A 24,974-nucleotide genomic window follows, 5' to 3' on the forward strand; every position below is an offset into this window, starting at 1 on the left:
GAGACGAATGTGTGTACATAGGCATTAGAGGGAGAGAGAGGGAGAGAGAGAGGGGTACAAGAGATGCTAGCCGCTCGCCCACGTAATTCATAGATGCACCGGTCAGAAACTGTCAAAAACATGTACTCCCGCCGTGAGATACGTTAGGTTTTAATAAAAAAATGGCTTTGAAGATATTATGATTTTGTAGTAAATTCCGACGAGTGTGCACTGTGGCGTGCAAACACAGACGCTGTGAATACTTGCAGGTCAGGAAGGTGATGTGAAAATACCTCCTTTCTGCTCTCTAAAAAAAAATAAAAAATAAACATTGGATCTTGTTTATCTGAAACAGTCGGTTTCAGTATATTTTATACGGTTTAATTTATAACCTTTTTTAAAAGAACAGAATGTTTTTCACCTTAGTTAAATCGCTTTACATTATATAAAATTATAAAATGTTTTATATATAAATGTGAAATAACTAAAATGTGTTTTAGATTATATAAATTATATAATTTTTTATATATATAAATGTGAAATAATTAAAATGTGTTTTAGATTATATAAATTATATAACTGAAATGTTTTTCAACCTTTAATTGTTTTATATATATAAATTATAGGATGTTTTATATATATATATAAATGTAGAACACACCGACCCCATTTATACACCGCTCATAAATGTAATGGGAGGGGGGAGAAGCCTTATAACCACACTCACACACATAACCGTATAACTGTGATAAACTTCAAACAAGCTAACTGACACAAACTTCAAACAAGCTAACTGACACAAACTTCAAACAAGCTAACTGACACAAACTTCAAACAAGCTAACTGACACAAATTTCAAACAAGCTAACTGACACAAACTTCAAATAACTGGCACAAACTTCAAACAAACTAACGGTCAATAGGGTAAAACTTTCTGTCAAAACCACATGATCGATGATTGGGGAGTCTTTCATATACCGTTTTAATTTAGAACTAACAGGTCAATAGGGTAAAACTTTCTGTCAAAACCGCATGATCGATGCGTGGGGAGTCTTTCATGTACCGATTAAACTAGCCGTCAAAACCATGATTTAGAACTAACAGGTCAATAGGGTAAAACTTTCTGTCAAAACCACATGATCGATGCTTGGAAAGGTCATAGGTTAACCCTTGAAGTCGGAAAGTTCCGCCCATCCATCATAAGGTTACCGGAAGTTCAACCTGTCAAAAGGTCAAAGGTCAAAGTCATAAATCATCATGACAGGTAGTGCAGTATAATAACTACTTATTTCCCATTTTTTATGAAAACAAACTTATTTTTATTTTAGGACTATTACTTTTGGCTATGCATTTTCTTTAAAGCATCACATTTTTCATAAATTATCGATCAAACGATTAATCGTTGACATTCCTAACTTGAAGATCATAATATTTCTGTGTGAACTTCCCTTATAAGTACACTATTAAAATACAGCTTCTGATTGGCTCTAATGCAGGGGTGGGGAACGTTGATCCTGGAGGGCCTGTGTCCCTGCAGAGTTTAGCTCCAACCCTGAAAAAGAAAAACCTACCTGTATCCTGAAGACCTTGATTAGCTTGTTAAGGTGTGTTTAATTAGGGTTGGAGCTAAACTCTGCAGGGACACAGGCCCTCCAGGATCAACGTTCCCCACCCCTGCTCTAATGGTTCAGTGAAGAACATTTTTAATATACAGGATATTTTTCCATTAAACAAAAGGGTCTTTTGATTATTAAAATCAGAGGCAGAAAGAGTACTGAAAAAGTGCACTTAAGTACAAGTACTTTTACATTGCTAAAATAATAATATAATAATTAAATAATAATACTCAGTTGCAAGTAAAACTAGTCCTCTCTAATACTACTCCTACCACTAGGTGTTTGAGTCACTATGTCTTTGCTTTAAAATATATGCACGTTCCTGTGTACAGATTAGTGCAACGATAATATGCATCACATCACAAAAACGGTGGTAGACCAGGTACAGTTGGTACACTTTTTGCTTTTACCTTTACCACACCAAAACCAGGGACAGAAAATAATGTATAATAACCTGCTCTGAATATTCACAGCTGGATTGAAGCGCTTTACAACAACATCACACTTGTGCTGAGGAGAAGTAATGAGCAGAAAAATACTTTCTACTTTAGAAAGCTCACAAATAAAGACATTTTTAGATGTTTAACTGCTTATGCGGAGCATTGGGATCACTAGACCAGAGTTTAATGAACTCATTTTTGTGAACCTCATTCAACCAAAATTGACATTTCACTTGTTTTGTCTGAAGCTCGTAATTAATCTGTGTGTATTCAAACTCATTTTACCAACACAGATCACATATATACAGAGAAATACAGAGAAAATACAGCTGGAAGAAAGTGGACTGTTTCGCAATGTGACTTTATTATTGTGACAGTTACACTGAAAGTTTTCATTCATTTATTTACTTTATTTACTAACCAAACATTACATATTCACATTTAAAAAAAACAGGTTAACAATTATTAGCCTACTATATCTAAAGTTCTCAGAAGAACTTGAATGAAAACATTTAGTTAACAGAAGCAAAAAAATAACAATAATAATAAAAAAAAAAAACATAGAGAGAGGCCATTTCCATCATCAGTGTCACACAAACACAGGAACTCAGACGATCAGATCATGTTTCTGACTGAAAGAGCTCTGTCTTCTCTCTTCCCAGATTCCCCCGCATCTACACTGACTGTGACTCCAGACAGAACTGTATTCACTGGAGAGACAGTCACTCTGACCTGTGTGATTGAGTCTTACAGTAACTGGAGACGGAGAAATGACCTGACATATGATAGGACATATGACTGGACACCTGAGTGGAGATATGAGTGGTATAAAGACACAGACAGTGTAATGTTACAGACGTCTGATGGTTACACTGTAAACAGAGACACTCTCACTATCAGAGGAGTAATTACATCTGATCAGGGTCAGTACTGGTGTAGAGGACAGAGAGATCAGAGACCAAACTCATCAAGCTCTGCTGTTTCTCTCACTGTGACAGGTAAGATTAATATCATCATCTCCTAAATGGTGTTTCCAACTAATGTTTAGTGAAAACAGTTTATATACACATAGAAAAATACATACAGTCAAGTGGTGGGTTTTGTTAAATGTGAGCCAAAATCATCACAATTAAAAGAGCCAAAGACTTAAACTACTTCTGTCTGTGTGCATTTAATTTATTCAATACATGAGTTTCACAATTTGAGTTGAATTACTGAAATAAATGAACTTTTCCTCGGCTTTCTAATTCATTGAGAAGCAGCTGTAAACAGCAAAGTTAACAGAAGTAACACTCTTGTAGTTGATGGAAGCAGGGCTGGGGAGTAATGAAATATATGTAACGTATTTAAAATACAAAAAAAAATTGTAACTGTATTTCGTTATAATTACATTTTAAACAGGGGGTAATCAGATTACAGTTACATCTGAAAAGTATTTTAGATTACTAAAATTTTTACTATTACAGTTATTACTTTTATTTTGATGTCATTTATTAATATTTAAGTCACAGTTTTGGGATTTCAACCAATACTGCAACTGTTGAAAAAAAAAAAAAAAAAAACTGTGTGCAGCAGCTGTTCATTTAGCAACTCCTGAGGATACATGCTCATCATCACAGATCACGGGCGAAACTTTGGGTCTACCATTGGGGGGGTTAAACTCGCGGCATATTTATTCATTAATTTATTTATTGAATAATTTTCTTGTGTAAAAGGTAACATGCTAATTTGCCGTTCCTGTATTAGAAATACATTGTGACACTTTTACTGATTAAAAACTTAACATCAAATAACAGCATTAAAAACTTTCAAATATAGAAATTGAAAGTGCAATTATATTATCACTTTGCATGAAATAAGACTCAAATGTAGTAAAAATTTTTTATAAAAAATTCAAATAATAATAATCTCAAATTGAGCTGTATGTACCTTTTTTTTTTTTTTAGGTATTTTAATAAGATAGATACCTAAAGTACGTTGTGCATACAGCTCAACTAACGCGATCATTATAAAGGTGTTTGAACAACAAAACATCCACTTGCGCATATTTGACAATCGGAATATCAGATATATCCTGCTATAGCAAACATATTTGTGAAATTTTTAATAAAAAAAGATATAAAAGCAGATCATCAATCATTCAGTGCTATTGTGGCTGCGGTGTGAAGAGCAATGAATGACACGTCTCCATGGGAACCATAAAGTGATACTACGATCAATAACTTACATTTAAATGTGTCTTTGTTTTGTTTTGAGAGTATGGTCAATAAATAAAGGAATTAAAAAGATGGGCACAAAACCTGTTTGTCGCGCCCCACTTGTCATGTCTCCATTCGCCAGCAGTGTTCACCCACACTTTGAGAAGTACTACACTAACTTAACAGCTAATTTAGCAATAGGGGTACCTCTGTTTGGTCAGGATTTGTATTTTTTTTTTTTTTGGCTGGTGTCGACTAACAATGAAAAATCATTGTCTGGCAGCCTTTCAGTGTCCTTTTCATCTTTCCATCAGCTTTCTCCAACCATTCATCGCAGCAACTGCGCAAAATAGTGAACAAACTCGGTAGAGAAAGCAGGTTGGGTAATACTAAGTAGTCGGTGCGGTGGGCACATTACAGATTATTTAAAATATGATACTATCTTCCTTGCTGGCAAATGAAATTAATAAAGAAAATGAACAAAAGTATTAATTTGGAATATCTCATATTTATTTTAATCTGAATGATTTGATGATATTGGGGGTGTTATATGAGCTGGATCTGATTTTTGAGGCGGTCATGACCCCTGTAACCCCCGTGCAAATAATGGCACAGATCCATATGAATCATGCATGAAATAAAAGTTCATAAAGTCAAACAATAGCTTTATGAGCTTTACAGATGAACTTCAAGTCTTTATTCCAAATGTTCAAGAATAGATCATCTTTGACTCGGTAATGCAAGTTCATGATCCGATTCATGAACAGATGATTATTTTGAGACAATCTTTTAAAACAATAATTTATTTTGATTAACAAAACCAGTGTGGGAACCAATTGTTCACAAACTGGACAGATCGTAAAATCGCTAGCCCGACGTCCTGGGGCTATTGTGTTTTCCAGTCGGGCTCCAAAATATATCCCCACCCTGACCGACGGACTATCGTGAATAGTGATGAACAATTCTTAACGTGATTTGCGTTGTTCACTTGCTTGTAGGAGTGAAACGGATAGTAGTTGATCGTTTGCACTTCTTTCTAAGTCTTGTCGATTCAAGTGATACCTTTAAATACCTGCTGTTCCATTAGTGTCACCTGCTGTCAGAGAGAGACATCTGTGTCTCATTCACAAAGGTAAAATCTTACATTTTTTAATTATACAATCGAAATAACATGTATTTAGAATCTTGTTTGGATAGTAATTCAAATGTTTTCCACTGATTTAAAATAGACAGAACATTTTTTGTTTATATTTTGATATTTCTTTTAATTTTTATGATTTTTTATTTATTTATTTGATTTAGGTTTTATTAAGCTTTATTATTTAACATTTTATTTCACAAAGAAATATGCAGCATTTTGTCTATTGTCTAATAATAAAAGGACACATTTTCATTTATAATTTGTCTTAAATGTCATTTTAGTAAATACATGAATAAATATATATAAATACATTGTATGGTGTAATCTGTATTGTGAACTTTATCGCATCATAAGTTAATTGAATCATTACATCCAGATATGCTACTAGTTATTGCTGAAAATTTTTTGGGGGGGGCTTGTTAAATTCATTTTGGGCAACCAAAACCTGAAAAATGCCTGCCCGAAGGGATACAAGGGAATTAGAAATGTTGCGACCCCTGAGGAGTGTTTCTCGAAAGCATAGTTAATAACGATATTGCTTGTGGCCGTGGGAAACGAGCCCTGTCCATTTTGACTCAGCGATTCTTCTGCGGCTCTTTTTCATTAAAAGTTTGGTCCATTCATTAAACAAATTTATTTTATAACTTCATTAAATAAATCTATTGTATAACTTGGACAACTGTGCCAGTTGCTACTTTTATCATGTGTTTGGATTAGTTCTGAAGCTTTGAATGCAGCATGAAACAGCACAGAATCCCAGTAATTGTATTCAAATCTAATTTATATTGATTGGAAGATTTAAATGACAATTGTTTTTTGCTTTTCATAGAAATTCTGTTGAAAATTTATGTTTTTAAAAATAAAATGCAGAGAAAACACAAATCGTATGTGTCACGATCATCAGATGGAGTGCCCATGAACTTCAGTAGAGGGCACTCTACTCAGGACTCACAACTGCAGCTAATACACACACACACTCATATAAACAGCATACTCACACCACCACACGACAAAGTCTTGTTTGGCCCCGTCTTACATTTCTGAGCGTTTTCCCTGTGTTTGTGTTTCCGTGTCTGACCTTTGGATTGTGTATTTCGACTCTGATTCTCTGCTGCCTGCCCCGATCTCTGCCCGTTACTGTTTATGATTCTGGATATCCCTGACACACCTGATGCCTTTCCTGATCTCTGCCTGTCTGACCATTCTGTTGAATAAATGCTGCAATTGGATCAGAACGCCTCTGACTCTTCTTCGTAACAGTGTGGCTGGTAGATGTCGGAAAGCATAAAAACAACACATCAAATTAATATGTTCCTTTGTGTGACAAAGCTTAAGTATTTCAACATATTCTAAAGTATTTAGATGAAGTTCCTAAACCTGAGTAATCTAACACAATACTTTACTGATTACTTTTTATAGCTTGTATTTTGTAATCTGTAGTGAAATACATTTTAAAAGTAACCTTCCCAGCCCTGATGGACAGACATGAGTTGTTCAAAATCATCGACTGTCTTTAAAAAATAGACAACACTTCTCTACTTTCTTCCACTTAGTGAAGCCAAAACTCAACAAAACTGTTTAGCTAAGATGTATAATACACAGTTACAGTGTTGAGTTGCATCTCTTTCATCTTTATCTTTGTCTGCTTTTATCTTCCCAGATTTCCCCAGATCTTCACTGACTGTGACTCCAGACAGTCCTGTATTCACTGGAGAGACAGTCAATCTGACCTGTGTGATTGAGTCTCACAGTAACTGGAGATATGAGTGGTATAAAGACACAGACAGTGTAATGTTACAGACGTCTGATCGTTACACTGTAAACAGAGACACTCTCACTATCAGAGGAGTAATTACATCTGATCAGGGTCAGTACTGGTGTAGAGGACAGAGAGATCAGAGACCAAACTCATCACAGGACAGTAACCGAATACATCTGTCTGTTAATGGTGAGGAAATCATGTGATAAATACTTGCCTGTTTAAAATGACAATTTACTCATAAAACATTGGGTTCCCTGAGAAAGTTTCTGAAAGTCTTTAGGTGTGTAATGTGTCTCAATAATGTGTTTGTGTCTCTGTCAGGTTCAGGTCAGATTTCTGTCTTCAGCATCCTCAGTTTTCTTCTGGCAGCTTGTCCGTATCTGCTGTCGACAGTCGTGCTGCTGTTCAAATGTTACAGAGCGAGAGGTAACACTTCTGTCTGATCCCTCTCTCTCCATCTCAGTCACTTTTACCAATGATTCACATTCACTGACAGACAGCCCTTTACTCTTCATCTTTATGTAATAAATCAGTATTTACAACAGATGATGCTCATTCATAAGTGTATGTGTGTGTGTGTGTGTGTGTATGTGCGTGTGTGTGTCTGTGTGTGTGTGTGTGCGTGCGTGCGTGCATGTGTGTGAGCCACAGTTACATCTACTGAAGATCAAAGCCAGTACGCTGTAACAGAGGAACAAACTTCAATCTGATTTCATTCATTCTTCAAACCGCGTGCAGAGTCTCAGGATGCTGGAGTCTCAGACTGAAGGAAACTCACAAGACTAACACACACACATTCACACTCTCACACACACAGATAATTTAGTGTTTCTGATTCTCCTGGGGCCTCATGTATATAACTTTACACAGAGTTCATCCTAAATGTTATTTATCGTAAGATTTCATATGATAAATTATTTTTTATATTGTATTATAATAGTTTTATTTGTATATTATGTTTAATATTTTTTTATATTATGTTATCATATGATTTCATCCTAGATATCATCCTAAATTAGGAAACAAACAAAACTGTTAATAAAATCAATCCATTTTACTGCAGTTGATCAGTTCTTCTACAGACCCACGGATGAGAAATGTTCAAACTAATGGCATTTCAGCCCAGAGATGATTTATTCAGTTTTAACCTGATTGTCAATAAACTCTGAGACAGAGACATCAATAATATCTGATATATGAACATTTTACTGAATGTGAGGAACAGGTTCATTATGACACTTTAAGTGAACAGACCTCCAGAGATAAGACGGAGCAGACTTTGTTTCAGATAAAACTAACAACAGTTATGTGATGTCAAATTACATCTTCACATGTTTTTAATTGGTGATGCTTTTTTATTTTTTATTAATATTAACTTTCTTCTTTGTCTTCTGTCATCTGATTTGTATCATACTTTTTAAACAAATAAAAGGGCTTTATACATTTACTGGATTGAAATAACTTTACCTGTTTATCCAAACATTATTATATTTTTATTTTCTCAGTAATTATTGTATTGTATTGCATTACGTTTTGAAACTAAAGAGCTGTAATATAAAGTATTAAATATCATCTTACTAAGACATTGAGAGACAGAGTGACTGATATTTATATCATTTTATGTAAGTTTCTATTAGACTGTTATTAAGATATCATTGTCTATTTATTATCATTATTAGTAGTACTTTATTTCACTGTAAACAAATATAGAACAAATATATATATATAATATATATATATATATATATATATATTATATATATATATATATATATATATATATATATATATATGCTGTGTACTTCTATTATGTATATTTGTGTTAAATGTTCATTTAAATGCTGCAATATTTTTTTTTTTTTTTTACCAAGCCAATAAAGCTTCTTGTTTTTTATAACTGGTGTCTTTATTCACTGCTCTGGGTTGTGTAATTTATAATAAGAGAACAGTGAAAAACATTTTAAAGAAAAAAATAAATGTTGTCCTGAATACTGTTATAAAAACCAGATTAATTTATATATTGGCTATATGAATAATAAAGTGCACCAAGTAGCTATTTTTGCTCAGTTTCGGGTTTCTGAATACAAAATGAGCTGTTTTTCCTCCTCCATATTCTCATTATATCATGACATGGGCAATAAAAGCCTGGCGTATCAATAACTAAACAAAAAAAAAAAAAAAAAACATGATTTTTTATTTATTTATTGTCTTTTAAATGTTATTTAAGGTTAAAAAGCTGCATGATTTTCTGACTTATTGAATTACTTCAAGCTTTACCTGGCTTATAACAAGTTATTATTTTATAATATAATAAAAATAATTTTAAGAACAGTATTTATGACACAAAATGTATGAAGCCTTTTTGTTGGTGAGATATACACCATAGCGGACACAAAAACATGATCAGCTATTTGAAAACATGTAAAACCTGACTTCCCTTTTTTTTTTTGCTGTTCCACAAGGTAACACAGGGTGTTGCATTAATGAGACCCAGTTTCAGAGTGAATCTACATTTTCATTCAGTCTCCTTCACTCATTACATCATGCTGCTTCATGTTGGGTTTGTTCATAAAAAGTGTGAACCTCCAGTAGTGTTGACAAATTTAACTGGTTGATAAAAATATGTCACCTCAGTGTGTGTGTGTGTGTGTGTGTGTGTGTGTGTGTGTGTGTCACAGTGGGATGAAACAACGGCATATACAAAAGTTTAAGTTTAGCGATCGATTCAAAGTGGGTATCAGCTGAAAGCATGTTGTTGTGATGACATCACATGACGAGTGTAGACCCAAATTATGTGGGAAATCTGCAGCAGTTTAGAAAAATTGCAGGCTCTGAAGTATGCACTTTGTTTGATTTTGCATTAAAATCTCGAAATCCTGGAGAGACTGAGTTTAACAAAAAAAAAAAAAAAAAAGAAAAAAAGAAAGCATCTGAAGTCTGTATGAAATATATGACCTATGTCTTACCTATTGCCTAAAATTAAGTTGCAATTAATATATGGTAGATTGTAACAAAAGAATGAATAAGCTTAAGCATTTTAGTTAAATTTAGTTAAATTAATGTAGTATTTCTGCTGCAGGCTACACTTCAGAAAACATCTGTAGGGTTGTCTTGTTCTGCACATCATTATACTCACCATTCCAGGAATGTCTCGAAGTCTAGGATATTCTCTGTTGATTTCCTCAATAGTTTCTGTTCCAGAAGTTCGAGTCCATGCAGCTCTATGAGGCGATGTATGTTTCATGAACTCCTCAACTTGACTGTGAGCGTCGGTTCCGTTCCTGGGTTTTATTCTCTCGCCTGAAGGATCCGAATGGATCTCGCCAAGGTAAAGGCAGTTGCTGATTGGCCCACCCCAGATAGTCATAGAGCGGTCCAGCGCTTTCTGGGGTTTGCCAATTTTTACAGGCGGTTCATTGGGAACTTTAGCCAAATCGAGCTTCCTCTGACTGATCTCACCTCCACAAAGAAACGATTCTGTTGGTCGTCGCAGGCCCAAGCTGCGTTTGAGAACGTTAAGAGTCGATTTGTTTCGGCCCCCATTCTAACGACCCCTGACCCATCTCGTCAGTTCATTGTGGAGGCGGATGCGTCGGAGGTGGGGGTGGGGGGCAGTTTTGTCTCAAAGATCAACTTCGGACGAGAAAATACATCCCTGCGCCTTCTTTTTCTCATTGTTTAACCCCCGTTGAACGGAACTATGACATTGGGAATAGGGAGTTACTAGCTGTCAAGCTGGCCCTGGAAGAGTGGCGTCACTGGTTAGAGGGAGCGCGATTTCCGTTTATCTTTTGGACTGATCATAAGAATCTTGAGTACATTCGCACCGCCAGGAGAATAAATTCTAGGCAGGCTCGCTGGGGCATTATTTTTCGGATGTTTCAGGTTTTCTTATTGCCCGGGCTCTAAGAATGGTAAACCTGACAGGCTGTCGGGGTTTTTGAGGCTGAGGCTAGTCCCACCCTCCTGGTGACCATTTTGCATCCCGAGCGGTCACCTCAGGGTCCAAGGTCCGCGCGGTACAACGCCATGCTTCTGTTCCAACTGGATGCTCAGAGGGTCTGCTCTTTGTACCTGAGTCAGTCTGAACTAGTGTACTTCAGTGGGGCCACTCTTCTAGTCTAGCTTGCCACCCTGGAGCGACTCGTTCTTGTAGGTTAATCAAGCAGCTGTTTTGGTGGCCGTCCATGGCGCAGGATGCTCGACGGTTTGTGTCGGCCTGTCCGATTTGTGCTTCGGGTAAGGGATCCAATCGAACCCCTGCAGGGCTACTTCAGCTGTCGGTCCCTTATGTGCTTTTTTATTGTAAACCATCAGGGGCGCTGCACAAGATCCTATACCCTATGCATAGGCAGCCCCCCCCCCCCCCCCCCCTCTTCCTTTGGGGCCCTGGTAATCAGTACTGATTTTGCCCCCAGTTCCGAAAACCCCTGTAAACCATATTACAGATGCTTTGTCAGATTTAAGCTGAACCGCATCCCAGTGCGTGCCGAACCGTGTGTGGAGAACCAAGCGGTTCATTTTTTTCAGTGAACCGTCTCATCCCTAGTAAATATAAATGTAATTCTGCCCTGCTCCCTTACTGGCGAATATGGCTGGGATTTTGCAACAACTTGCTGCGTCTGTGGCCAGTGCTTTTCTCCTTTTCATTTGTTCCCTCTCTGCTCCTCCTTTGCGTTTACGCTCATTTTTTTGTGCGAGCGATTTTCTAAGATAAAGCCTGCCTCTGGATATAGCCGATTAGGCAGTGCTTTGCTGTTGTTTAGTCGTGTGGTGGTATCATTTTCACTCTGCGATCGCCTGATTCGTAGATTCATAAAACTGTAAATTAATTTGCAGTTGCATACATTACCAGCCTATTGCACGTCAGCCTGATCGAGTGCACAGCGGCAGCCGCAGGCCAGAGTGACCACCAGGCCACCGGGAAATGTCCCGATGATCCCGATGGCCAGTCCGCCCCTGCTCTGCAGTGCACTGACCCTCCAGGGAAAGATGAATAGCCCTGCACTACACTATTAACTTTAAATAAGAATATATATTTTTTTTAAATGTATCTTTTACTGGTGATAATACTGACATGCTAAAATATATTTGCTGAAATACATAAATATATACAGTGCTGGCCAAAATGATTAGAACACTAGTATTTTCAGGAGTTTAAAATGGTTTTAAGTCATTTACTTCTATCTTTTGCTATAGTGTGTCTGTAGGAAATTTCACAACATTTTACATTTCAAAACATTCATTTTTGCCATTAATTGTAATAATTCAGTGTGATTTTTCCCTGACGACAGCCAGTGCCCCACACAGAGATCTGATCACCATCAGTCTGTCTGGAGTTACATGAAGACAAATGACAAAATTAATGTTTTGAAATGTAAACTGGTATTTCCTACTTCCACACTACAGCAAAAGATAGAAATATCTGACTTGAAACCATTTTAGCTGCTGAAAATACTATTATTTTAATAATTCTGGCCACCACAAGATTTTTTTTAAAGAAGTTTCTAATTATCATCAAAGCTGAATTTATTTGATTAACAACAACAACAAAAAAAGTAATATTGTGAAATATTATTACAATTTTAAATAACGGGTTAAATATAAATGTTAAAATATAAAATGTTATATAAAATATATTCCTGTCAAAGTTGAATGTTCATTAGCCATTACCCCAGTCTTCAGTGTCACATGATCCTTCAGAATCATTATCATATGCTGGTTTAGTATCAGAAGCTGGGCTGCTTAATATTGTTCTGGAAGGATTCTTTGATGAATAAGAAGTTAAAAAGAACAGAATTTATTATTCAAAATATGATCATTTTCTAACAAGTCTTTTCTAAGGTGTATACCATGCCTCCTGCAAAAATTTACAAAATAAATAAAAATCAGTCAAAAAGTAGGGACTGGTTCTCACTGCCAGTTTGTGATGATCTTTTAATCATTATGTGTTAGCACAACTTACATATCCATGTCCCTCACTATTTTTCAAACAAGGAAACTGGCACCAAGTTAGCGCCATCTCTTTTTGATCTCAGCTGTTGGGCTTTACAAAGAAACAAACATATGAACATTCATATAGACCTTATTTGTGTAGTTTTATTTATTTAAGAAAATCTGTCAAGTGAGTATACTTTAATACTTCTACTCACTTTTACGCAAATCTCTCCATGAGAAACCAACAACGCACCATCTGACGTCGCTCTTTGAGCCTTAGGTGCTTGTCCCTTTCTAAGGATGTTATTTCTCGTATATCCTGTAAAATAATGTAGAATGTATAGACAAACAAACATTGTCTAGACTTGTTGGTGTTGGTTGTTCATTCCTTACAGGAATCTGACATGTGACATGTTTTAGCTTCAATTCTCATTGTCCAAAAGTTGACTAGGGTGCCTATTTTTCTGAACGTAGATGGATAATGAACCATAAAATGGTGTTTTGGCTTTAAATGCAAATGAGGTAACAGTTCCTGAAGAGTTTATGGTGGTCTTGAATAAGACATCTGAGATATATTGTGGCCTCTGTAGAACAGTAGAAGCAGCAATTCCCAGTGCTTGTTGTCATGTGGTATTAAGTCACCAACCATAAGAGGAAGAAATCGTAATAGGCACCACATTTGTGCTGCAGTCTGGCGTGTGGTGGTGCTGGGGTTTTTAAGTTCTTGGTTTGACAGGACTGATGGTTTATTGCATCTATCAACAAAACCATAATCAAAGCTTGTGAGCCTATAGTTGAGAGTATCAAAGGTAATGTGGCCTTCAGTTATAAGGTTTGACAGCATTAGTTTCACCTCTAGTGGGCCAACATCCTCTAAAATATTGTGCATGATATCTGGCGTGACATTCTGAACAACGCTGAAGAATGCAAACTCATCTAGGACACATCTTCGATTAAGGCCAGTTTCTGGAGGATTATTGGTCTGTAAATCCTGGTTGTAATTTACTGCATTGTGCAGAAACTCTGGATCCTCTGCTGTCTGGGTATGAAGACTGGGTTTGTTAATTTTGCATAAACGACAGATACTATTTGCTGCAAAACTTTCAGAGAAACCAAGAAGAGAGTTTAGGGCAAGATTGTCTCCACACACTTGGGCAACACCAACCTTTACAGAGCCACACTATTGTTCTGTCTCAACTTGGAATCAATTTTGTTCTAAATCCTTCAAATCATTAGCGATGCATTGAAGAACTATGTCCATGCTATATGTCTTGACATTATCTGACTTGTACACGGCCAACAGAAAGCATGCTGCCAAGCATCCAAACATCTGATCTGAAAGTAAATTAGGCCCAGTTTGTGAACTGTAGTGTTGGAACCCATAGAATTTACAGTTTCACAATCATCATTATACAGAATGAGTGGAATGGAAAATTCGTCAGAAATGTGGGTTTCAACGGTACATACTGAAAGATGTCCTGGAGTGCTATCTCCTTCACACATCCAGTAGATGCTTCCAAACGCTGGACATATGAAATTCCTGGAAACTGTTGAGTCTCTGGCTTAATAAAAAATCCTGTATCAGAAAAATAATTAATTTGTTTATAGTCAGAATCCAAGTTCATCAATGGTTCATCAGTGCTCTCTCAGAATGGTTGTTAAGGGTACTGACATCAGGCTGATCTGAGTGGCCAAGTCGATCCAACAGAGCCATTGTCTTAGTCTGCAAGTTTCGTACAATATCAGTGATCAAAGTAGATATGTGTTTCACCGTGTAATTAACTGCAGAATAGGTTTGATTTGATTGTGCTTTAAGCGTTGCAAGAAAGCATGCCACTCTGAATGTGATATCTTCCTCTGCTAAATCATCCCAGTTGTCAGTTTCCTCATCAGCCCCAGAGTCAAATGTTGTTGATATATTTGTGTTTTCTGATGGTGACTGTGCCTGAATATGTTGGTTGTGGGAATTATTGGTTGTGGAAGGTACTGTATCAGAAATATCTTCTTTTAATATGTCCCTGTTATATGATCACAAATAACTGCATGTTCTGTTGCAGCCATTCTCACAGCATCTGAAGTAAGTGCTAGCACTATTAATGCCAGGAACCAAACTTAGATGTGCAAAAAGTTATTTTGTGTCCCCCAAAATTGATCAGTTGCATTTGAAACATGTTGAAAAAAGAAATCATCATGGTTTAGTATGAACTTACTCCCAAAAACTCTGAATGAAACTTCTTGAATTTAACCCTGAGAACAATTCTTGGGATTAGTGCAGTAATGCTGGTGTCACCAGCAGCATAAAACTTTGTTCATCCACTCCTTCCTCTGTGATAAGATGAAGCAGAACAAGAAATAATTTATAGATAAACTAGGAAATTAGTTAAAGCTGCTCATTTATGGCAAAAATATAAACAATACCGAAATCATGATTATTTAGCATAATTATTGGTATTCATTATGAATAAAGTCTTTCATGAAATTAGCAATTTTTAATATCAGGGAAGTTTCACATTTATAACACTTTATCAAAAACTAGTAGTAGGTTAACTAATGTGAGTAAATCTTACCACCCTTTAAATATTTGACTGATTTGTTAGTTAAGTTTGGACTTGTAGGGAGGAACAGAAGTACACTGTAAATGAAAGGAAGCTGTGTTGGACGGAATGTTGCAGCGACACACTTATCATTTCACCCCATTTATCTTTTTTCATAATAGTTGGAAACTTGTCATAGGTCTAATTAAAATTGAAAATTTGCATGTATCATTAATTTAAATAGTTTACTTACCTTGAAATGTTTCAATTAACTGGCAGAGATTCCATTGTTGCAATTTTTCCATCACAAAAAAATAAATTGTCTACTCTACAACATAAGTATAAACATATTTAGTACAGCACATTTAAAAACATCTCAATCAGTCATAGCTTCGTAAGAAAAATGGCTGTAATTAGAGGCTATTTTAATAGATGCATAATATTCAATATGAATAAACCATAAAAACACTTTGTGTAATTAGTTCTGGTGCACTGACTTCTAATAAGACGAATGGCTTCTGTTTTACGCTAACGTTGCCCTCTTAAACGTCTTTTGTTGAAGCAACGTTAAGTAAATTTAGGGCACTGGTTCAAATTTCCGCTGAGAGAGCAGATTGCCTTATGGCTGTGCTCTTTCGTCACACTTTTGAGCTTTTATTAAAACAATAAAATAAAAAAATGCAATTAAAACGCTTCTCACTGAATTTGGTGTCTGTCGCATGACTGATGTGTGAGCTCATCTCGCTCAAACAGCTTCATTCAGTGATCCAATCCTTTTTTAGATTAATACTAATGATTTTGTCGACCTTTGACATTTCCCCAGACATTTTTTTAATGTTAAGTAATACTTATCTTAACAGTTTTGCTAGTCTTTCAGCTGATGTTTTAATGTATTAATGCTAGTGAGCAAACGGGAATAGCATTAATTTACAATCGATCTGATTCTCTGGGGAAGAAAAAAAAAAAACGGACTAAAGGGAATTAAAACGTTTTTAAAGAATAATTTTAAAAAATAATGTATCAGACACATTACTTAATGTTATAGCAGTTATATACATCATAAAATTAGATTAACAGTTACTTACCTTTAATAATCATGAGGCTGCCATTCATGTCCACCCGAGTCTCTGACTGGACCGTTAAAATTTGAACTGAGTGAAGCGGGAAACATATTTAACACAACAGTTGGGTTATAACTGAAAATAACCCAATGAGAAAAAAAAAAAAAATGATTCAACAAATGTTAAGATAACCCAACACAGTGACCCAATATGTGTAACCCAACGGTTGGGTCAAAAAAACAACCCAATGTTTTTTGCTGTGCACTTTTACTTTTAATACGTAAATAGTAAATAAATAATAGTACGTTTAAGGTTTAAAAAATACTCTTCGTACTTAAGTACAATAAATATAACATACTTTAAGACTTTATCTCATCTAATATTCTAAACGGTGACTTTTGCTTATATCAAAGTCATTTTCTGGTGAGATATCTGTACTTTTACTTGAGTATGACTTTCAGGTACTTTATACACCACTGAGAGAGATCGATACCAACGCGTTGGGTGTAAACGTCTAGACTCCAGACAAGGTAAGCATCATGCGTCATATTTTGTTTTCCATAAGAGCTTCTTTTCTCTCTTTAAGGTTACTGTTGCTAAAGCTTCCATTGTCTCTGCCTGTTTTCACTAATGCTGTATTCACGTGCTACCAGAATGATCAACACAGAATGAATACAGTCTGGAGCCCTGCAGTGTCACTCTTGTCTTCTCAAAAATCTTTGTTTGTTAATTATACTCAGCTAATTTTACTCACAATCCAGCAGCAGATCCATCTGCCTTTTCATCTAAAGCTGACAATGCAACACTGACTATTATGAAATGACCTGAGCGTTTTGTCAGTTTGAGAGCTTCAAGAGGAACTGAAACCTCTAAACTTAATCACAGAATGGTAATTATTTCCCTGTAGGTCAGTGATGCTCATCTGCATCAACACGTCACTAAATGCATCACTTTCTCAGGAAGTGCTGTGCTGGTGATGAAACACTTCTGCTCTTGTCCCAGTGTGGGGAGTTTTATCTCTCTTCTGTTTCGCTGTCACAGATGCTTCAGTCTGTCATCTAAAATACCAATAAAGCAATAGTTCACCCAAAAATGAAAATTATGTCATTAATAACTCACTCTCATGTCATTCCAGACCCGTGAGACCTCTGTTCATCTTCGGAACACAGTTTAAGATATTTTAGATTTAGTCCGAGAGCTTTCTGTCCCTCCATTGAAGCTGTGTGTACGGTATACTGTCCATGTCCAGAAAGGTAAGAAAAACATCATCAAAGTAGTCCATGTGAGTAGTCCACAGTGTGTGTGTTCACTGCTGTGTGTGTTCACGGTGTGTGTGTTCACTGCTGTGTGTGTTAACACTTTGGATGGGTTAAACGCAGAGCACGAATTCTGAGTATTGGTCACTAGTCTGTATGTCACTTCATGTTGTTGACAGTTTTCAGATTTGGGTGAATTGTCAGATTCAGTGAGGTCTTTAAGAAACTTAATAAAAGTGTAAAGCGAGTGTGGCGTTGAGCTGATAGTTGTTGGTTTTACTTCTGCTTTCTTCTCTGCTGTTCTTTTCCGCTCGTCTTGACTGCAGTTGTCTGTCGTTTTGTTGAAGACAAGGCTTTTGGACGATATACTGAGACCAGAGAGCTCCTCACAATCTCACCAGAATGAACCGCACTTCAGCTGACAAGTACAGCTTAATTACAAGAAAAGGCCTACAATCTTACTGTGTGAATCAACGAAATAAGTTTCAGAACAATTCTGAAAGAACTTCTTTTCAAGTACAGAAACAGATCTACAATAACTTGCATGCACACAAAAAAGAAGCTAAATCTCTTAGAATGAATCTCTTTTTCTTCCTATTTCTCCTTTTATTTCTGTAAAGAGTTTCGTCTCCTCCCTCATCTCTTCTTGAAGTGTGAAATGACTGTTTAAACAGGAAGTGTCTGTTTTAGATGACACCGGACAGCAGTTATTTTTATTAATGTGTCAGTATGGGCTCCGGTGCACTGCCTCTCATTCTCTGTAAGTATTTTATTATATTCTATACCTGAGATCTTAAACTAAGCTGCAGACCTCCAGGAACTGAGTTTGGCTGCCCTCTTCTACACTTTCTCCTGTTTTCTGTTTCTAATATGTTGTACTCAGTTGAAGATCAATTTCAGCAGGTTGTGCTGTGTGTAGGAGGGTTTGTGACTTTAACCTAACTTCTATCTATTGACTTTTTCTGGCATTTTTACCTTTATTGTGACAGGACAGATCAGAATTGATAGGAAGTGAAGTGTGTGTGTGTGTGTGTGTGTGTGTGTGTGTGTGTGTGTGTTGGGGGGTTGTCGTAAAAAAAGGCCCAGTGTCAGGATTAACACAATAACAGCGCTGTATGTTGACACTGCTCACAACACTATCAGTGTCGTCTGCAAACTGTATTCTTTATTGTTCAGATTGTGATGACATGTTAAAGTCTGTGTTAAAGTGTTTGGACAGATAAGTCACACTTAAAGGTACAGGGCCCGGTTCCCCGATCACGCTCACTCTTAGCGTGCTAAGAAGACTCGAAAGATATATCTTACCAAAGTTGTTTATGTTCTTAAGTGTGTTCCCCGAAGTGTCCCTTAGAAAGCTTCTTAACACGCTGCCTCTTAAGGTGAAGGTGTTGAATTAGTTGACATCGATTGCTCAGGAATCGATTTTCCACTTCACGCGAAGGTACAATACAGTGTTAAGAAAGACAACACGTTGCAGTGCAAATGAAAATTTCCTCAAATTATTCCAGTAACATTTATTTTAACATAGTTTAAGTTATCAGTAAAATATAGACTATAAATGAAATGATCAAATCGTCAGTAATATGTTCACACGATATGTTGTGATAGTTGTACAAGCTGTGTATCCCTCGCTAATCATCCACCCTCCTTATCCCGTTGTGCCACTTGTGCCACTTCTTGACATGGGTTTAACGACTTCAAAAAATTATATAATACACTTTTATATTAATGGTAAGGTACTTTACAATCATTTATTGGCAAGCAGCTGCAGTTACTTCTGTTTAATGCGGTATTGATTGCCATTGGTTAATGTTTTAAATAAAAAGTAACCTATCTACAATGAACAAAGAGAGAGAGAGTTAGATACAGAATATGATGGGGAAGCAACGTAAAAAAAGGCACCAAGCTTCTCGTCAAAGGAACTTGAGGTTTTGCTGGACCTTGCCACCAGGTCGGAGATCACACCCCTATGGTCCACTATAACCTGCACGTTTATGGCCGTGTATCCCTTTCGCTATATGTACGCCTGATCAATCACTGATGAATTGGCGATAGGGATGAGTGTGCCATCCACCAGGCCCAAGACTCTGGGGATGCCAGCAATGGCATGACAGCTCTGCTGCACCTCCTGGACTCCTGACGTGTTGCCAGCAGATGGATGTAATCCACGGCATGGCGCAAAAGGGCATTGGTGACAGTGTGGACGCACCTCCACACAGAGGTCTTGCTTAGTCCATGGCCCTCTCCCACGACCTCGATGAAGCACTCTGTAGCAAAAACATTAAGCGCTGCAAGCAGCTGGAGTTCAGGACTTAAAGCTAAATTCTGCCACGTTATCCTGGCAAGCCCAGGTCTGAGAAGGTCCAGCAGCTCCATAATGAGTTGTCCTGGGAGGCCATTTTTTTTTTAATATAGCCATGTCAGGCAAAAAGTCAAAAGGGCTTAAATTTTGTCAAATAGCCATTATTACATAGCTTAGCCATTTAGAGCTAAATTGTTTGCCAGATTTTAATTATCAAAAGTGATTGCCAATTTAAACACTTTAATTATATTACGATATAGCCTGATCTAATTACCACCATATTAGTTCTGATACCACATAAAGTCAACTTCATAAATAGGCCTGTATCCATTGTGAACATATTTTATTATTAGTCTTAAAATGTAACCATAAAATCATTGTTGAGCCACAGCATTTTCAACATACCATAGTTTGACTTGTACTGAGCAGCGCTGATTTCTAAAGACTTCTGCACAGCGACTAGCGTCTTGAGCTAAAACAACGCTAAGAGAGAGCTTACGAATGGTCCAGAACAACCTTATGAAAGTGTGACTTACAGAAGATAATCTTATCGTATGAATGTGTCGGGAATCATGCCATAACGTTAAGAGAGAGGTTAAGAACTACTTAGCGATAAGAACGTTTTGGGGAACCGGGCGATGGTCAGCCAAATCTGAAAATTCTGTCATTAATGTCTCACCCTCACAACGTCCCAAACACATAATACCTTAGAAAAAGAGAAGAAAAATAAGAGAACAGACTCAAATTAAGAAATTTTCATTACATTTGAGAATTTTCAGATCCTCAATAGACTGCAAGGGAACTGAAACATCCGAGGCCTAGAACCGTAGCAAGGGCATCATGAGAAGTGTCAACCGTAATTTCATGAAGCTATGAGCTATGATACTTTTTTGTGCAAAGAAAATGAAATTAACTTTAATTAATCATTTCTTCTCTTCTGTGTCAGTCTTTAATGCACATTTATGAGAGTAGCACGACAGCGTTCTGATGGAGAACCTGCATGAGCTCCATAAATACTGCATAAAACAGTATTCATAAACATGTCTGAAGATGTCGACAGACAGGATCATTTGCAATTTTTTTCCTTATTTATCAGCCTTTCACACTAGCACTTTTGGTGTGCACCTAGGTTCAGTTGACGTCAGAGTTCAGTTTGTTTGGACGATGTGAACGCTGTCCTCTGAACTGGGCTGTGCACCCATGAACCGTACCCGAGTTCACTAAAAAATGGTGGTCTGGTGTACGGTTCATGTGAACTCCTGTACAGTTCACTGCTGATGTGAACGCAATCGTACCAAATCTCAGAAGTTAACCGCTATTAATATTGTATTATTTGATAAAAATGTGTGTTTGAACGTGACATGACATACAGCCAAGTATGGTGACCCATACTCAGAATTTGTGCTCTGCATTTAACCCATCCAAAGTGTAAACCCACACAGCAGTGAACACACACACTGTTAACCCACACAGCAGTGAACACACACACTGTGAACACACACACACACAGAGCAGTGGGAGCAGATGAGGGTTCAGTGTCTTGCTCAAGGGCATCTCAGTCGTGGTATTGTCGACCCAAGACTCGAGCCCACAACCCAAGGGTTAGGAGTCAAACTCTCTAACCACTAGGCCATGACTTCCCCTCGCGTGTGTGTGTGTGTTTCACTCACTTTCTTGATGAGCACGACTGACGTGCTGCAAACAGAGAGCTGTATATCTCATTTTCTGTTCACCTTCAGTGTTCTTCAGATCATTTCCAGTACATTCGTAATACAGACATAAGTGCGGTTATGTACCAAATCTTTTTAAACAAAATGAACTGTTAAGAAACGTAAATATATAAAAGTGCAGAAAGCAATGTGATGCATTTGCCTTCTTCTCCTGCGCCGCCGTTACTAAGCAGCGAGGTAAACATCTGCTGGCTTGATGAAGCAAACGATCCACAGTTTGGACTCAAATATCATAATGTGATCAGAGTCCGGGGGAAGGCAAGCGAACCAAGTGTGAAAGCACCCTAAATTACAGCAGAACCACTGATGTCACATGGACTGTTTTTTACAGTATTCTTGTACTGGTTTAAAAGAACATGAGGATGACTAAATAATAAAAAATTTTGGGGGTGAACGATCTCTTTAAAAATGTATGAATTCCACTGCATTAGACACAACATGTCCAACCAAGAGCCAACAGATGATGCTCAAGCTTTTTTAGATCTAACTTCTGTTTTCTGAGACACTTTTTCACAGTTTTAACACGGTTGTTTCAACATCATGTTGAGTGAATGTTTGAAGTCAGTTCTGCTCAGGTTTATAGACCTTTAGAAATGAGCAGAAACATGTTCCACTAAAGCTTGACTATCAGAAAGAATCTGTAATTATTACACATCACATTTATTATCATTTTTTTATTTTGTAAATGTTTTTTTTTATTGATGCTTGTGCTATATTTAGTTATATTAAAGGCCACTTGTTGTGATATAGGCTACTTCAGATATGAATATATTTTATTATCATGTTCACATTGTGAACACTGAAAGCACTGAGGTCACCTGCAGCAGTTTTCTTTTCTGCTTCACTTTAACTGAACTGAGTTTGGTTCATTTAAATATACTTCATGTGAAAACACATATAGGGCCCTATCTTGCACCCAGCGCAATTGACTTTGTACACCGACGCATGTGTCATTCCTATTTTGCACCCGCGCAAAGCGCGCTTTTCCCTCCACAGAAGCACGTCGCTAAACTAGTGAATGAACTTGCGCTCCCTGGGCGGTTCAGCGCAAAAAAGGAGGCGTGTTCCGGCGCAAACAATCCCTGGTGCTATTTTGCTGTTCCATTAAACAATTGCGCCACTGACCAGAAAAACCTGGTCTAAAGTCAGTGGCGCGTTGCGCGTTGTTCATCATGCTATTTTAGGGGCGCATGCTTGCTTGACATAATGTATAGCGTGCACAACGCGCATACACTTTGCTCATGTAATCTACATAAGATCCAACAGTTATTTTTGCAAATCATAAATTGTTACACTAAAAAAATATTAACACATGAGATGACGGAAATCATGACGCTATTTTGGGTGGGTTTCTCCCATGCCCATACAACACAACTTCTCTGTCTTTCACTGCTCTTACAAGAACATCAGTCTCCTCGGCTGTGAACCGCTCCTGGCGTGCGCCTGGTAAATACGCCACAATAATAGCAATCCATAATGGAACTTGCGCACCTGCTTTTAAAGGGAATGTTAGATGACGCTCTGATTGGTTTATTTCACGTTACGCCCAAACCACACCTATGAATAATGAAGCTACTTCAGACCAACCCATTTTAGATTTGCGCCGGGCGCAAGAGCCATTTATCCCGCCGGGAAAATAGCAACAGCGCCGAGACCCGCCCACAAAGTTACTTGCGCTTCGCGCTTTGACACTTGCGTTTCAGATCGTTAAAATAGGGCCCTAAGTGTCTAAATTAGTTTCTGGGCCTCTGTAAAGTCACAAGTTGATGATAGCAGCGTCAAACAGGAAGTGAGTGCATCTCAAATACTTTGACCTCATTTGTTCATTGAGTTTTGTGGCTATAGTTTCAGTGAATAATCAGTGATGAGAAAGATGAACCATTTTACTGCATGTAACCTGTTCACAAGTGTCTTAATACAAAAGTGATTTTATTTCGGACACCATTTACAAGAGGTAGTCTGTGATTTTATTGCTGTTCGTATCCAGAATGTAAGAGTTTTTCCCCTTTACCAACCACAAAAAAATCCTTTGCTGCATTACTGAATGTTTCTGACAAACACCAGGGTCGTGTTGTGGTTTGAATGCTGTCTGAATCCACATCTCTGAGTTTACAAGATGAAAAAGACTTCAAATTAAGTGTTTAAATCATTTCTGACCACTGGAAAACACATAATCATTCAAAATGGGTCTTTATAATGGGAGCAGCAGATGTGCAATTATATACAGTTTTATACAGTGAGGCACGTCCTGATTTTGCCGAGTTAGATGTGTTCCTAGGTCAACATGTATGGTTGACCCTGGAACAACATTTTACTCCAAAAATATATTCTTGACCATATCCTTACACCTAAACCTAACCTTAACCATGAGTAATCCCTAAAATCAGAGGAAATGATAGATGAATGACACTGATGTACGAGCACCAAACACTGATTTTAAGCGTAAACTTCACAAAATCTATAAACTGGTTCTTCAAATCTGATTGGTTAATCACAATGTTGTCCCAGGAACACGTCTCACTTGGTAAAATCAGGTTCTGCATACAGTGAGTATAATTATATACAACTATATCATGTCTATTTTCCTATTTTTGAACAGGAGATTTAAAAAAAAAATCTAATAATAAATACTATTATATACTGTAGATTTTCTAAAATATGTTTTTGGTAAATACATATATTTTATTTAGAGAAGACAGTCATGTGATTAGCCTCACGAGCAGCGTGTTCCTTTGTGTTAAAACTCATGGATTCAGACGGTGATTTATTCACAGATCAGAAGTGAGTTGTGATCCTATGAACCAGTGTTGTGTTAATATATTTTTATAGACGTCAGCATGAGAAACATTTATCGTCTGAATCTGTCTGTAGTTACTGGGAAGAAAACTGCATGATTCTACATTTGATATATTTCAACAGCATCTTTCATGAATTACCAAAAGTGAGCAAATAAACAGGTGAAGCAAACAGAGGAAACAATACACAGTTAATTTGGGACATGTGTAGTTATACAAACAG

At 37.0% G+C, this 24,974-nt stretch overlaps 1 protein-coding gene across 3 annotated transcripts in view; it reads left to right on the forward strand.

Annotated features, from left to right (window-relative positions):
• LOC113105418 (basement membrane-specific heparan sulfate proteoglycan core protein-like) overlaps nucleotides 1–24,974 on the forward strand; it is a 130,342-nt gene that overhangs the window by 1,098 nt on the left and 104,270 nt on the right. For 2 of the 3 annotated variants that reach the window (XM_026266472.1, XM_026266473.1), the window contains exon 1: nucleotides 18,562–18,684. The exons of the other annotated variant lie outside the window; for it this stretch is intronic. In XM_026266472.1, the coding sequence (XP_026122257.1) occupies nucleotides 18,654–18,684 (31 nt within the window). In that variant the 5' untranslated portion in view covers nucleotides 18,562–18,653. Of the gene's footprint in view, nucleotides 1–18,561; nucleotides 18,685–24,974 lie in introns of those variants that run through there. 3 annotated transcript variants of the gene reach the window in all.

Source organism: Carassius auratus, chromosome 7, assembly GCF_003368295.1.
Source record: "Carassius auratus strain Wakin chromosome 7, ASM336829v1, whole genome shotgun sequence".
NCBI lineage: Eukaryota > Metazoa > Chordata > Actinopteri > Cypriniformes > Cyprinidae > Carassius > Carassius auratus.